Source organism: Mycteria americana, chromosome 2 (genome assembly GCF_035582795.1).
Source record: "Mycteria americana isolate JAX WOST 10 ecotype Jacksonville Zoo and Gardens chromosome 2, USCA_MyAme_1.0, whole genome shotgun sequence".
NCBI classification, from domain to species: domain Eukaryota; kingdom Metazoa; phylum Chordata; class Aves; order Ciconiiformes; family Ciconiidae; genus Mycteria; species Mycteria americana.
The window spans coordinates 19,204,065-19,218,583 of record NC_134366.1 but is presented as its reverse complement, the minus strand read 5'-3'; the positions used below and the strand labels follow the sequence as shown (position 1 = coordinate 19,218,583).

The following is a 14,519-nucleotide window of genomic DNA, read 5'->3' as shown; positions in this document are numbered from 1 at the left end:
GCACCCGCGGGCGCTGGGCATTTCTCAAAGCCGCCAAAAAAACCCCAAGCCCCAGAGAAAAAAAGATCCCGAAAAACAAAAGCAATGAAATCCCGGCGTGCTGGCGCCTGCAGGTTGCTCTTTCTCAGGAATACCGACAGCAGCGACCTTCTCGTTGAAGTCCCTGCGATGTAATTAAGGTTTGCGGGGAGGAGAGAGAAAGAGCTCTCTCTTACTGATTTATTTTAATTCGAGGTATTTTTGCACTTCATCTTTTCTGACCTTGGCGGTAGCGTCCCCGCCGCTGAGCAGATCCCAGCTCCCGCAGGAATGCGCTGGCCAGGAGCGCTGCCGTTCGCACGGCAGAGCGGGCAGCTCTGCCCTCCCGGCCCCGCCGTGGGAGAGCTCCTGCCGGCGCCGTGCGCTGGAGCTGCTGCCTGCCTGGCTGCTCCCGGGTTGCCCCAGATTAGGGGGTTCCGCTACAGCTCGGCTCTGCCTGAGCCATCGCACTTCAGTGTAAACAAAAGATGTCGGTGTGTGCACCGAGAGACCGTGCGGCATCGCCTCCGAAAAAGGCATTAAATTATCAACAAGTTACTTGCGTTGGAGAGCCACGAGGAAGGTATTTTATTGCAAGGTGAATGACAGTTTTTAGAGTGCTGCTTGTAGCGTTTGTTTCCCAGTCTTTATTTTTCCTGAGGTTCGTTTTCCTTTTTTCTTGTTTCCCTGCTCTCTCTCATTGTCTTAAAAATTGGTCTGAAATATACTGTGGGCAAAATGTGCTATTTTAGATAGGATATTGAAACCTATTATCTCTCAGAACATTCCTGAAAATACAATCTTACCAATTAGCTTATTACATGAAAACAAAGTCTATTTGTATTGATCACACTGAAAAGATTTCCTAAACATAAATGGGAGAAGCCTTTGTCCAAAATCTGTGTGTATGGTTGTAAAACGAAGTTAACTTTTCATTTCTCCATTCCCAGATCTTCTGCCAGCATGCAACGGAGAAATAACAACTATGTCTTTCCTACAAGATATTGTGGACATTTTACTTCAGTATGTGGTGAAAAGTTTTGATAGATCAACAAAAGTTATTGATTTCCATTACCCAAATGAGCTGCTCCAGGAATATAACTGGGAACTGGCAGACCAGCCACAGACCTTGGAAGAAATTTTATTGAACTGCAGAACAACTCTGAAGTATGCAATTAAAACAGGTAATAGCCATGCTCGTTTTCTACCCCGTATGGTCTCATCCATTGATTAAAGGTGTCATTTCATTTTGTCTTGAAACGTTAAAGATTGAAGCAGCAACTGTATTTTGTCAGCTCCAAGCAATTTCTAGGAGAGACAGAAATCGTTTTCCTAAATGATAAAATACTCCGGCAGCCCCGTCCCTGTAGCTGTCAGTGCAGCATCGCACACCCTTTCCGATTTAAAATTAATGCTTCTCTGCGTCCGAGTTGCCGGCTGTGTGGCTCAGCAGCCTTTTCACCACCTTTGCGACTCCCCTCCGTTCCTTTCCATCCCTTGCCCATGAGGTGGGCCGGGGGCTGCCCCTGGCTCCCTGCCGGGCGGGGGAAGGGGGGGCGTCCCTGCAGGGGCAGAGGGACCAGCCCCTCCAAAACAGCCAAAATCGCAATGAACGTCCTGTAAATGGGAGCTCCGAGCGGCCGTTTGCCGTTTCTCCCCTTACCTGCAGGACATAAAAATAGGAAAATTTGGTAGAACTGCCCACAGGAAGGAGCAGTGGGGTTTTTTTTCCCAACTTTAGGCTCCAGCAATAAAAACAAAGCCCGAATTGTTTTAGTAGCCTTTTGTTGTTGTTTTTCACTGGGGAGGGCAGGGATGGGTTGTCTCCTGCCTGTCTGGGACCCCACCCTCCCCCCCCATGTGGGCTTCGTGGCGGGGCGGCAGCGTGGGGCTCACCCAGGCGTGGGGAAGCCCCCGGCTCCGCACCCGGGGCCACCTTAAATCAGCTGCGGCGGAGCGGACAAACAGCGTAGCTACAATGACGGCTGTGCTTGAGAAATAATGTGGCGTGCAGGGAGCTCTTAGTGGGAATTGGAATTGCTGAGAAATCGCTTAAAAATAAATGCGTAGCAATTACTGAAAGAGACAAAAGGCTGATTTGTGAATAGAGGTTGATGGAAAACAAAAAACCAAAAAAACAGATTTTGTCAGCTTCTGGGAACAGAGCAGACTGATCCCAGTAAAGATTGTGGGGGATCTTGTAATCCTCCTCGTTTAGAGGTGGAAATGTCCAGCTGAATGTTCTTGATGCATGAGTCGGGTGCTGTCAAAACGTCCGTAAAATATTGGAACAAATAGTTAGATAAATGATGTCCACAGGAGCAAAGTCGATCAGTTCAGTGATCCATGTGATGTGTCTGGGTAGGGCATAGGAAACATACTTTCACAGAATGCTGTGAAACACAGGATCTGTGAATCTGCAAAAGCAAAGAAGAGGGTTTCTTAGGCGATTTTCGTTAATCTTTTTTTGTCATAGTCTGTTCCACATAATGGACCTATTTCATTTTGTGCATCCAAAAAAGACCCTTTAAAACAATGTTACCATTTCTCTTCCTCCCTGTCAATGTGTGAGGCTTTCCCTTCTTGGCATTTTTTAATTTGCTCTAATGAAAATAATGTTTTCAAGGTCCAAGGACGGGTGCTGGGGGGGTTGCGTGAGATGCGGCAGCGCAGGGGGGTTCACCTGCGGGACCGTGGGTCATGGAGCTCGCTTGGCTGCTGACGCTCCTCGGCATCCTGGGGCAGCTGCCCCAGCCTGGGGGGGGGTCACAAAAAGCACGGGATTTACACCCGGAGCCCTTCAGTATGTGCTTCTGAGTAAACCGCTTGAATTACCCTCAGAGGAAGGACAATGTGGTGAGGTTTCTGGCAGGAGGGGTCTGCATCCGTTCCTGCTGCAGGAGCCCTTTGGACACGGCCCCTCCTAGGCTGGGGGGGGGCCTGGGCTGCATTTGGCTGCAGGTGCCCGGCAGGCAGATTGGAAAATAAATTGCATTGCTTAGATTAGCCTCACAGCTGGATCCCCAAGTCCCAGCACTGATCCCCAGTTGGGATTCGAGGAGCCGGATGGCTGATTTTTCGGCCGAAGGGTGGGTGTGGGATGCTCCCAGGTGTTGCCTGATGCCGCGGCTCGCTGGGGTGCTCGGGGGAGCCACACGCGGCTTTCTGCCCCCTTACTGGCTCCTGGCATCCACGCCTGGTGAGAATTTCATCTGAGAGAATAGAAAAGGCAGCATCTGCAAATGCAGGGGAAGATAGATGTGAAATTCAGTTCCTGTGCAATGCTGGCAGGGGAAATTGAAATGCGAGCATTTAAAAATGGCTTGGAAACCCCAGGAAGGGTGCGAGGAGCTGGCGCTGGTCCAGCCTTGCTTCTGGCAGGTCCTGATGCCAGTAGCAGGCCGTGTGTGTGGTGGGGCTGTGAGCAAGGCCAAACCCAGTGCCGCCGGCCGTGCCTTCGTTCGTGCTGTCCAGCTTTGCCCTGTCCTTATTGTCGCTTCCCTGTCGAGGCTGTGGAGCCTGCATGTTAATGCTAGGGGATGTCTGCGCCTAAAACCGAGTGCAAGCGGGAGGATGTTTGAGAGTAGCGTGCATGGGGCAAAGGCACGTCCTCGGCAGGGAAAGGCCGTCCCTGGCTGTCCTGGTGCCTCAGCCCGGGCTCTTGCCCATCATCTCCCGATTTACTCTGGGATATGCATAAATATGTTGTATATTGCTAAACCAACCAGTAAGCAGTAATCTCCTATTTTCACATCTCCCCCGCTCCCTGCATCCTGTCAGTCTCTTTTCCAGTCACCTCTTTGTTCAGTGACAACCACGACAAAAGGATTTGCGTTTCAGGCAGACCGCACCTGGATAGTGATTTTTTTTAGCATCTCTTGCAAAGTCTTCTTACCTGGCCGGTAGAGCCTGTATTTTAAGCAAAGCCACAATTTTCTGTGGCCATCTAGATGAGGGAAGAGAGCTCGCTCACATATTAGGGTGTCACACGGACGGACCAACCCTTGCAGCTGAGGCTGGGGTCAGATTGGGGCATTACGTTCTCTGCCATTGCACGTTAAAGCCAGGTTGCAGAAGGGAAGGGTGCTGAGGGCGGGGGCCGCGTTACCGGTGTAGGCACTGGGGGCTCTGCCAGCAGCCGTGCCAGCAGCAGCAGCTCCTGCTCTCCCTGTGCTAAGGTCTCTGTAGGAGCACAGCGCTGCTCCCCCCAGCTCGCTCCAGGGTAGGGCTGCCCTGACCCCTGCCTGCAGCCGGCCCTGTTCCTGCGGCGGTTCCCAAAGCAGGAGGTGTGCTGGGAGGTTTCCTTGAAGAAACAAGCAGTGACAACAGGGCTGTTGCCTGGGGCTGGGTACGGGGCTGACGGAGAGCCGCCGAGACACTGCAGCTGCAAATATGAATTCTGCTATTCCCCAGCTTTTCAGTGTGGATTTATTTCCAAAGCAGGAGTTTTTCTGGCCTCTTTGAGCCTTCCTGTGGCCCAGATTCATCAAAGGCTTTCAGCTCCTAATTTTCTATTGCTTTCCGGTGGAATTTGGGAAGCTGCTTGGAGCCTGGCTGTGGGATTGAACCCGAGCTATAAATACCGAAATCTCTCAAAATGCCACTGTCAGGAGAGATGCAGTCCTCTTCAGGCCGAGCCCCTGGTGCGGGATCGCTGTGGCTTTGGCAGTGGTGGCGGGGTGTTTGCGTGCCCCAGGCCCACCTGCCCCGCTCAAGAGCGTGCGTGGATCCTGTTCATCCTGCTGGATCTCGGCAGTGTCCCTCGGTGCCTGAGGGGCTTTGGCCGCCTGTCCTGGGCAGCACGGACCAGGGGAAGGCAGCAGCTCCTGTCTCCGGTGGGGAGGGCTCGGTGCACAACGCAGCCAGGCCGGATGGCAGCGGCATGGGGCTCGTCTCAGGTTAAGGGTGCGGGGAGCTGGATTTTGCGTGTGTGCCCCCCCGGCCGCTTCTGCCCTGCTCCGGTCTGCCTGCACAGCCCGATTACTCTGCCTTTGTGTGTGCAAGGTGGGAGCCGGGGAGCAATTCCCTGGGCTGTTCTGCCAGCCATGTGTCCGCGCCTGATAAGAGGCCACCGGAGACCAAAGATAAGTTTTCTCTTGGCGCCGGGTCTGCATTTCCTCAATCATCTTGCTCTATCTTTTGTTTTCTGTGATGGCAATAACAGTACGTCGTCTGTGGGTCAGGACAGGTGTTTTCCAAGCCGAGGCTCCTGTCCTTTGAGTCGGACAGCGTTTAAGTAATTGTGAACCATCCGTAATTTGTACCAGTAATTATACCACTTAATAGGGGCTTGCGGGGAGCAACTAGTAAAAACTGAGTTTTAATGGTTCCTGGGTTTAATGGCTCTAGGCACATTTTTAAGAAAAATCTCTAACAGGATTTTAGAAAAAAATCAGGAGCCAATTAGATTAACCAGGTAAATGGACTATCAGCTCATTGAGTATATTCTTGTGCATCATTCTGCTGGGGCAGCAATGCTGGTTTTCGTGGGGTTTGTTTAAAATCACAATTGTGAGCAGCGAGGCTATTTGTAATTGCAGTCTGACAGGGAAGAAATGACAAGGACCGCCACCTTCCCTGCCATCTTCGTACAATCATCAGCCTTTGAGTCATGTGCAAAGCAGTCACCAAAATGTTCCATTTTCTCATTTCGCCCTGTCTATTATAATCATTAGCCATTCATCACTGATGTTATATGTACTGGCAAGCTCTTCAGATGGTGTCTCGTGCGTGCCTTTCAAACCTAGCCAGGCAAAAACACATCCAGTGACAACATGTGACACACTAACGGGAGCAAACAGCTATTTTTGTGAGGCAACGATGTGCTAATTTTCAAGGCATATTGAGAGGATAATAGGGAATGTTGGAGTTCATTATTCTGCGTTCAGTGTAATTACTCTGATTTCACTGAGTTTGGAATGAGAAAGAAGAGAAATCCTGCCTTTTCCAAGAGATGTATTTATTACTGTTTGCTTTGTTTCGTACCTTGAAAGCACTTCCTTCTCCATAGAAATCCGGAGGTAAATATACCGTTCAGCACTGAATAGTTTCATTCAGTCTCATCAGCCTTTTGATAACATTTTCCATCTTGTGCAGGGCACCCTAGATATTTTAATCAACTTTCAACTGGATTGGACATGGTTGGATTGGCAGCAGACTGGCTGACATCAGCAGCAAATACTAATATGTAAGTAGCAAATTTTTTTCCATAATAATATTTAATATAATTTTACAGTTATACTCTAAAATATTAGCTGCTGTAGCTGAATGAAAGAAAGAATACTTTTATGTTAAGGTTGCTGGAAAAACAATTGTCTGCTTTTTAAATGGTTGCTACAGCTATTTACATGAAGACTTTCAACATTGTCCCGTATGCTGTCTTCTATAAAATTTCATCATACTAATATGATGTTGGTTTTGCTACCCCCCAAAAAAATACACAGAAAAAAATATTTTAGCATTTTGCATGCATAAATATGTAAAATGGAAGGTGTGCTAAGTGAACAGTTGCGTTCATGTAGAGGGGTTATGTACAGTCGACACTGAGAGCAGTTAGAGCCATCGCTTTCTGTAAGAAAGAGGTGCAGAATTTAAAGTGTGGGGGTTTTGTCACTTTGGGACTAGGAAGCATTTTTATGCACTTGCTTAGCTTCATGCACTGTCTTGTCATCATGAATAGGACTGCTGACATGTATGCTTTTAGGCATGCACACAGATTTTTGCAAGGCGAAGGTCTGGCTCTGCCCAGCAGCTCTTGAATACCGGGCAAAGCCTTGAGCCTAGAAAAGGTGGGCAAGGTATGTTTCACTGAAATGGGTGGAAATGGAGTCTCAAGTGCTCTCAGCATTTCTCTTTCTAGACATTTGACGTCAAATCAAAAGGAAGATTATCAACAGTATTGTAAAACAGAACTCTGTCCAGTGCAAGATAGAGTATATTGTGGCTATAATGTAATGTAATATTGGAAAAAAATGTGTTAGTGTTGTAGATGAAAGCATTAAATATGGACATTACTACATTTCAGGTTCACCTATGAAATTGCTCCAGTGTTTGTACTTTTGGAATATGTGACACTAAGGAAAATGAGAGAGATGGTTGGCTGGCCAGGGGGCTGTGGCGATGGGATATTTTCACCTGGTACATGATATTTCAAGCTTTCTTTATTTTTCAGACTATGCTATATGACATCCCCTGTAGTTAAAGAGTAAACATAATTAAATATGCATGTTTGAGAGGACACTTGCTAATAACCACCAGTGGCCTCCTTGAGATAAAGTATTGCATGTTTATGAATTTTAGGGATGTGATTATGAAGGTCTGTTTGAGCAAATTGCACTGCATTATGAGCAGCTGTAATGGCACATGGGAAACATAATCAGAAGAGACATTTGCCTTGCAGTTTTGCTTTGCCCCCACTTTTTATGGATTACATGAAATAGAAAGACTACTGTATTAATAATGGAGGGAAGAAACACAACAATGCTCTCCATCACCGCTGGGGAAATTGGAGCAAAGAGGGAAAGACGTAGCATCCCTTTAAGTAATTTTACTGGAGTTGGTAAGATCCTGCCAACGTTACAGGATACAGTTAGCTTCCCACGTGTGAGCTGCCCTGTTGAGCTCAGTGGGGGTACTTGGGTAGCTAGTTAATCTGAGTGCTTAAAGGCTCAGAAACCTGGTTCCTTCAGGGCAAGTCAATAAGGCAAAAAATGAGTGTGATTAACTGTGGAGAAATCATTGACTCTGACAAACACTACGTTGTTAAGACTGTTTGGTTTTTTTAATCATTCCACTTGGTCTTTTGATTTGTACTCTTTGTCATCTCCTATCTTACTCTGGAATTTCATTGCTAAAAATTTTGGCCTATCTATCTCACCACATTGCAAAAAATGGAAAGAAATTACATTGGGCATGGCATCTTGGCTTGTCAAAAGAGAACAGACTGATAGCTGGTGGGAAGGAGCCCTTCTGGAAAGAAAGTTCATTGACCTAATGGAGAGGGAAAGAGTGTTTGGACTATTAAGCAAAGGAACAGTGGTAACCGCCTAGGATGTTCAGCTCTCTGAGGGCAGGAATGGTAAAGTTCATGCTGTGCAGAAGATGAGGCAAGGCTCATCTTCATTTTCTCACATCCGAATGCACACGTGGGGAGTGGTGCAGGAGTTTTGTCCTGGGCCTTTCCACAGAGGTGGACAAAAAGACGCAAAGAATTTACGTTACTTCTTGTTGAGTCCTTATTTAAAAAGCACTGAAAGAAAAAGCTCTGACAGCTTTTACTGTAGTGCTTAGAGGTCCTGACCAAAACTGTGGCCTCCATCGGACAGAGCAGCATCTAAAGATGTATCACAAGCCCAGGACCTAAGCCAAAGTTTTTGGGAACTGAACAGCAGTTGGTTACTGTCCAGTCCCTGGCCTGACTCAGTACAGCCGGTCTTCAGTTCTTCACCTTGCAGGCTTCAGCCGCAATAGCCACGCCGGGCTGGTCAGGGACCTGAGAGGGGAGAGAAGAGCAATAGCAATGCTGCTCAGTGGACGTGGTGGGCAGAGGCAGGGCACGGGCGGCAGGCAGGGGTGAAGGGCTCAGTGCGTGCACCAGATGTGCCCAAGTCTGGCATACTGCGCTTGAGATAGCGTGAGTCAGGAAAGATGAATGCCTCGGGAGGAACTGCGGTCCCTCCCGGGTCAGCGAGAGGTCCCTGCCTGACCTGGGGGCCAGGGTGTTGCTACTGTGTCAGATGCTGGAGCTCACTTCATCTAGCCGAAACCTGCGTGGGGACGGGCTCTCTGGCAGGCGTGTGCCCGTGCTGGCCTTTTGCAGTGCTGCCCCCTCTCACGCTTGCTTTCTCTGCGATTTCTGGTTTGTGCAAAGTGCATCTTTCTAATTCACTCTGTTAAGGCAGCGATACCCAGAGTGCAGGTTCTGCTTGTTTAGGCAATAATCAGAATCATCTCTATGATGTCTTCTTGTTTCAAACCATCACAGCTTCAGCTGAAGACCTTACTGTTGCAAAGAAAAGGTTCTCGCTCTCTGCATTCTCTGGAATGAAATATACAGTATCAATACATGCAAGGCATAAAGGCCTGATTAGGTTCCCCAAATTCTGTAGGTGTGTTTTGTTGCCTGTGATTAACTGTGGCTGTAAACACAGCTGCAAAATTAAAGGCAGAATGCGGGCTTATTAATAAGCTTAAGGTTAAATGGCTAGGTAATAAATACTAATAGGAAAGCCTGGTATTGAAGAAACTTAACGTTTCAGTCTTGATTCTTTTGACGCTGAGCCAATGACTTTGGACAAAATAGGCCAAATTTCTTCAACTTGGACACCTTAGTTCAGTCACCTAAATCATCAACAGCAGCCGTTACATGGCATCTGCATTTTTTTAGGGACAGGTACCCGAGCATCTCCTCTTAACCTCTCCATTTCTTGTTTTGTCGTTTGTGAAGAGGTGTAGAAATATGTTCATACCTCGCAGAGAGTTGAAAGGGGAAGAAGAAGCCCGATCTGTACTGACGTCCATGCCAGCAATGCCATCCCTCTGTGGCATTTTCCCTTGGATTCACAGGAGGACCAGTGAGGTCAGGGAAAGCCCACAGCAGAGGCAGCCTCACTGCAAGAGCAGAGCTAGGACACTGATTAGAAATGAAGGGCACAGTTTCTGTGGGCTGTGGAACAGTATATATATCTCCACTGGGATAAATACAAATCTTACAAAAGTCAAAATGATGTTCAATTTTCCAGCACATATACCCTGCTGGTGTAACACGGTGTAACGTCGCTGCTTTCAGCAGTACTACCTTGATCTGCTTAAAGGGTGGATTTTATCTTATCTCACTTTGGCCGTCCAAGCATTGGGTGTCTACCCTGGGCTAGTTACAGCAGCTCCCCTATATTCAAGGGAGAGGGGTGGATGCGCTTGCAGGGCAAGTCATCCCACCTACCACAAGCAGCTACCTTAGGATGAACTGAACCGTCTTCTGGAAGTGGCTGTCTTGTGCTCTTCAGTCCATTTTTAGATGCATGAAAGTTGGGTTAGTTGAACTCGACCTCATTTAGTTACAGTTAGTTGAACTGTAGTTCAACTGAACTACGAACAGTTAGTTGAACTGACCTGTTCATTTAAAAGCCTAAAACCATGATCAATATACACCTTTGCTTTATATAAATATATGTGCATAAACATCAATCTATGATCAATCTGTATATATATATATAGTATATATACAGGATAGAACCGGTGGATTTTATGTATACATGTCTGTGTGTGTGTGTTTATGTGCGTACATACGTAAAAGTACTCAGACTCTGCCTCAGGTTCTGCATTATATTCCCATAGTGCTCATGCAGCATTAATGTATAACCAAACATTGTTGCACTGTAGACACAGATGCTCAGTTTGTAAAAATCTCAAAAAGGAAAAACAAAGTGCTCATTTTTAATTTATGCATTGATAATTGAAATATGGGAATGGAATACTGTAGAGCTGTCATCTGATACCCATCCTGAAGTGGATAAATTACCCATCTTGAAATGGGTGTTTTAAGTCAATGTATGCCAGTGATTTTAAGGCTGGTGTTAGGGTCGTGTAACCTTTTCCCCTTGCTCCTGTCAGAGGACAAATAAAAAGAAAAATACATGTTAGAATGACCCTTTTTTCTTTCTCTTCCCTCCCCCCACTCTCGTTATCCAGAAGATAGTGTCTCTTGGGACTCACTGTGTGGGTTTCCTCAGAGCCGGGGCATGAAATGCCCCCCTAATTTGGGAGGGAAGAGCACAGTTTAGGTTGCACTTCGAAGCCACTTAGGAAGTTGCCTTGTGGTGGCGTCTGCTTGGGAGGTGGAACAGAGTGGGGATTATGTGTTGATGGCATATGGAAAGATAAGACTGGGGACTAAAGGAGACAAATGGTAACAAAAATGAGGATTAAAGGAAACCCCCATCATTTTTTGCAGCAGCACTTTTTGCATAAATTGTTATTTGGGTGTAGTAGATCCTGTTATTACACAACCCAGCTGTGAGGAGCATCAGGAAGAAGAATCTGCCATTAGGCAGAAGCATTAATGTTAGAGTTAGAAAAACTGTAGCAAGACTTGTCATTTGTTCTGCAATTATATTACAATGCATAGAAAAAGTAACAGTATATTACTGTGGACTCCAGGTGGTGCCATATCTAACATGTATGCTATGTTGATTGCACGTTTCAAGATGTTCCCAGAAGTTAAAGAAAAAGGAATGGCAGCTATTCCCAGACTGGTTGCCTTCACATCAGAACATGTATGTGTTTCTGTTTTTTCCTATCTGTTACAGCTGCTTGTATGAATTTATGATGAAGCAAATAGCTGAATGGGAATTTGTAGCCAACTGTCTTCATTTCTGTTATTCCTTCACTGGGAATAAAAAAATGAGAAGGGGCTGGCTTTTTGATATATAGAGGGATGAGCTGTGCAGCTATCTGTGGCTGAAATCCAGGGAGAGCAGGTTCTACAAACCCTTGCCATTTTTTTGCTCTCATTTGTGCCTGTATAAATGTCGATGCGAATGGTAAGGACCACATCAAACGATGAGAGCTCATCGTTGGGCTTCAGCACTTTCTGCCAGGAAAGTCTTCTGTTTGGGTCACTCTAGGGGAACAGAAAATCACGGGGAGTCAAAATGTTTCTAGCTGAAGCCACTCCTGCTGTTATTTAATGAGAGAGAGGGTGATAACATACATGAAGACAGTAGTATGGAAATGCTGTGTGTGTGTACAGCAGAGCAGCTGCGGTATACGGTGGGGAACGGGCTTTACGGTGGGTTTCTGTCTGTGAGCAAAAGCTTCAGCGCACCGGGGTTCGCCACAGGCACCGCCGGGATCTGGCAGCGCAAGAGGTGAGGGGAGGTGGGCACAGGAGAAATCAGAGTGGTCTTCATGGGAGAAATGCAGAGTTTTTTGCTCTTTGAACAACCATACAGAAGTCATATTTCTCTCTGTATTGTGGGGGTTGTTTTGGGTTTATGGCCATTTAAACCTCCTTGCAGCTTGTAGTGGAGAATGCATGTGCAGGAGGAAGGGGAAAAGGAAGGGTTATACTCAGGAGGGGCTGGGAGCTCTCTTCAGGCTTCATGGTCCCCTTCTAAATTTCTCTCCAGCTGCGTGGGCTTGGCCGGAAAGGACTCTTTCGTGGCTGGGGCTCAGCAGGATGCCATCCATGTTAGGTGACGACATCCTCCTGGCTACCTTTTTTGACTTATCAGAGAATGTGTTTCCGTTCTGTGCAAGTGTGAAGAGCAAAGTGTCCTAAAAACTGATCAGAAATGTCTGGGAGGAAATCCCTCTGAGGATGCCTTTCATGGCAGTAGGATGAGATGCGATACACAACTGTGGGCTCCACATTGCAGAGGAATTGTCCCCAAAGCAGTCAGAGAGAAGGATATTCTACAAATGAGTAGCAGCTCTCCAAAGTTGGCTCTACAGCTAGAGATGCATTATTCATATGAAAGTTACAGACCTAGTAAGTCTTGCAAATAAGGTTCAGCATGATTATTTAAAATAACAAATCTTATTAATCATTAGAGAATTTCATTGTATTCGTAGCGATGGAATGTTAAACAATGAACCAAATTGTGCTATCAGTCTCAAAATAATGAAATGAGCTTTAATAATTGTGTTTTCATGCCAGGGAAGAAGCAGTTCCCTTAGCAAATTAAACATTCCAAAGTCAAACATACTAGCGAATCCATAGAACAGCATCTGAAATCTGTTACATTTTAAAAGTATCTTGATATTGCAGTTTTTTCCCTTCCTCAATCAAGGTTTTTTGTAATGGCACATCTTCTAGGGAAGTTAAGAAACCATGCTAAGTGAAGACAGGATCCTTTAACCCTTAATTGCCCAAAGGACGTGGGATCAGGGTTTAACCCTCAAAATAGCAGAGACTGTTACAGGAATTGCAGAGGCCCAGAAGTACAATCCCCTTTTTAGATAGGAAATGTCCTGCAGAACCAGAGTAGACACTAAGATACGAGAATGTCATTTGTCTCACTTATCACGTCACGGTGATCTTCTATTTCCTTTTAGACTCCCCAGCCTGATTGTGGTTTCTCTCTGCCACAGTTGGATGCTCTTGTAAGATGATGGCTGTGGAACAAGCAGTCTGTAAATGGGATACTATCATTTCCTCATGCTCTGCACATGTGGCATGATGGTAAACAAAGCTTAAAGTTACTTTACGTGTTTAGAAACATTGAGATTTTTGTCTCAAAATTTTCAGACAGAATTAAAGATTCCAATATCAGCAATTTTCAGACAAGAATATCAGCATCACAGACTGGACTCCATTTTCATTTCTACCAATCTAGAGCTTCCATTACTATAAACTAATGAAGTTACGCCACAATTGCCACCAATATTACTGTAATCAGAATCTGGCCTCAATCTGATGCCGTGATAGGTTCAGCTGCCAGTGGGGGAGAAGGGAAGGAAGGAGTAATTCACAGCTCTGAAGTAATTCCCTTCCTAATTTAGGAGTGCATCATGTTCCTAAATTAGGAGCCTCACTCTCTGCGCAATCAGTGAAGAGAGGTAACTCTGGTGGGAAACTCGGAGCATCCAAATTAGAAACCCAAATATTCCTTAATTTAGATGTTCTAAATCACCTTCGGGAGGGGTTCACCTACTTCTGTGCATTGACCATACAGAGAGATCAGCCTCCTGACAGACGCAAGCTACATTAGGTGCCTAAAATAGGTTATGTGACTATTCCAACTGTGCATGTTACTAGTAAGCTGATCTTCCCCAAGCTGTTCAGTACAACCGTGACTTACCTCTCACTCTGCTTCTATTTATTTCTGTTTCATCAGAGATGGTGAAGTACACTATAACTGCTTAGGTCGGTCTTGGCGCAGGTATAATTTCACTGAGATGCACTTCCTCAGGACTTAATTCAATCCTCTGTATTCACCAGCGCATCGTCAGTGCTTCTTTCATCTGCACTGCTGCAGGAGCAGAGTGGTGTCCTTCAGGGCAGCTGTTCTGGACTGCATGTGACACAAGAGACCTTGACTCAGAGGGGTAAAATTTATGGATGCCAGTTGTAAAAACCTATTTTAGTCTATCGTTTCAAACACAATGAAAAATCTAAGATGAAGGCCTCCTTCTGTCTCCCAGTGCATCAGCGTTAGGCTGCTGGGAGTGCTCAGCTGAGCACATCCCTTTTTCAGTGTGGAGGAAGTGGCTGGAAGGGAGAGCTGCCTTCTCAGAATGTTTTCATTGATCCATTTGTCTATAAGGCAAGTCCTATTGAATTTTAACCCATTCCATGTTGTGATTTTGACCTGGCCAACTAGCACTCTCTTAGACAGTACCCAGCAGTAGCTGGGAATAGCATGGAGCAGGGATCACCCCTAGCAGGCGAAAAGGACAAAGTCATTGTACTCTGAGGAGGAAAGGGATGTAGAGGGGAAAAGTTTAGCTGTAGAGAACTAGTTGGGTTCAGGTTACAAAACAGTCCTTGGCCTTTTTAT

At 46.2% G+C, this 14,519-nt stretch overlaps 1 protein-coding gene across 1 annotated transcript in view; it reads left to right on the top strand.

The window, feature by feature from the left end:
* The window catches only part of GAD2 (glutamate decarboxylase 2), a 39,135-nt gene that overhangs the window by 877 nt on the left and 23,739 nt on the right, over nucleotides 1–14,519 (top strand). The window contains exons 4-7 of the mRNA XM_075495514.1: nucleotides 969–1,202; nucleotides 6,115–6,205; nucleotides 7,043–7,155; nucleotides 11,176–11,291. Coding sequence (XP_075351629.1) covers nucleotides 969–1,202; nucleotides 6,115–6,205; nucleotides 7,043–7,155; nucleotides 11,176–11,291 — 554 coding nt within the window. The remainder of the gene's footprint in view (nucleotides 1–968; nucleotides 1,203–6,114; nucleotides 6,206–7,042; nucleotides 7,156–11,175; nucleotides 11,292–14,519) is intronic.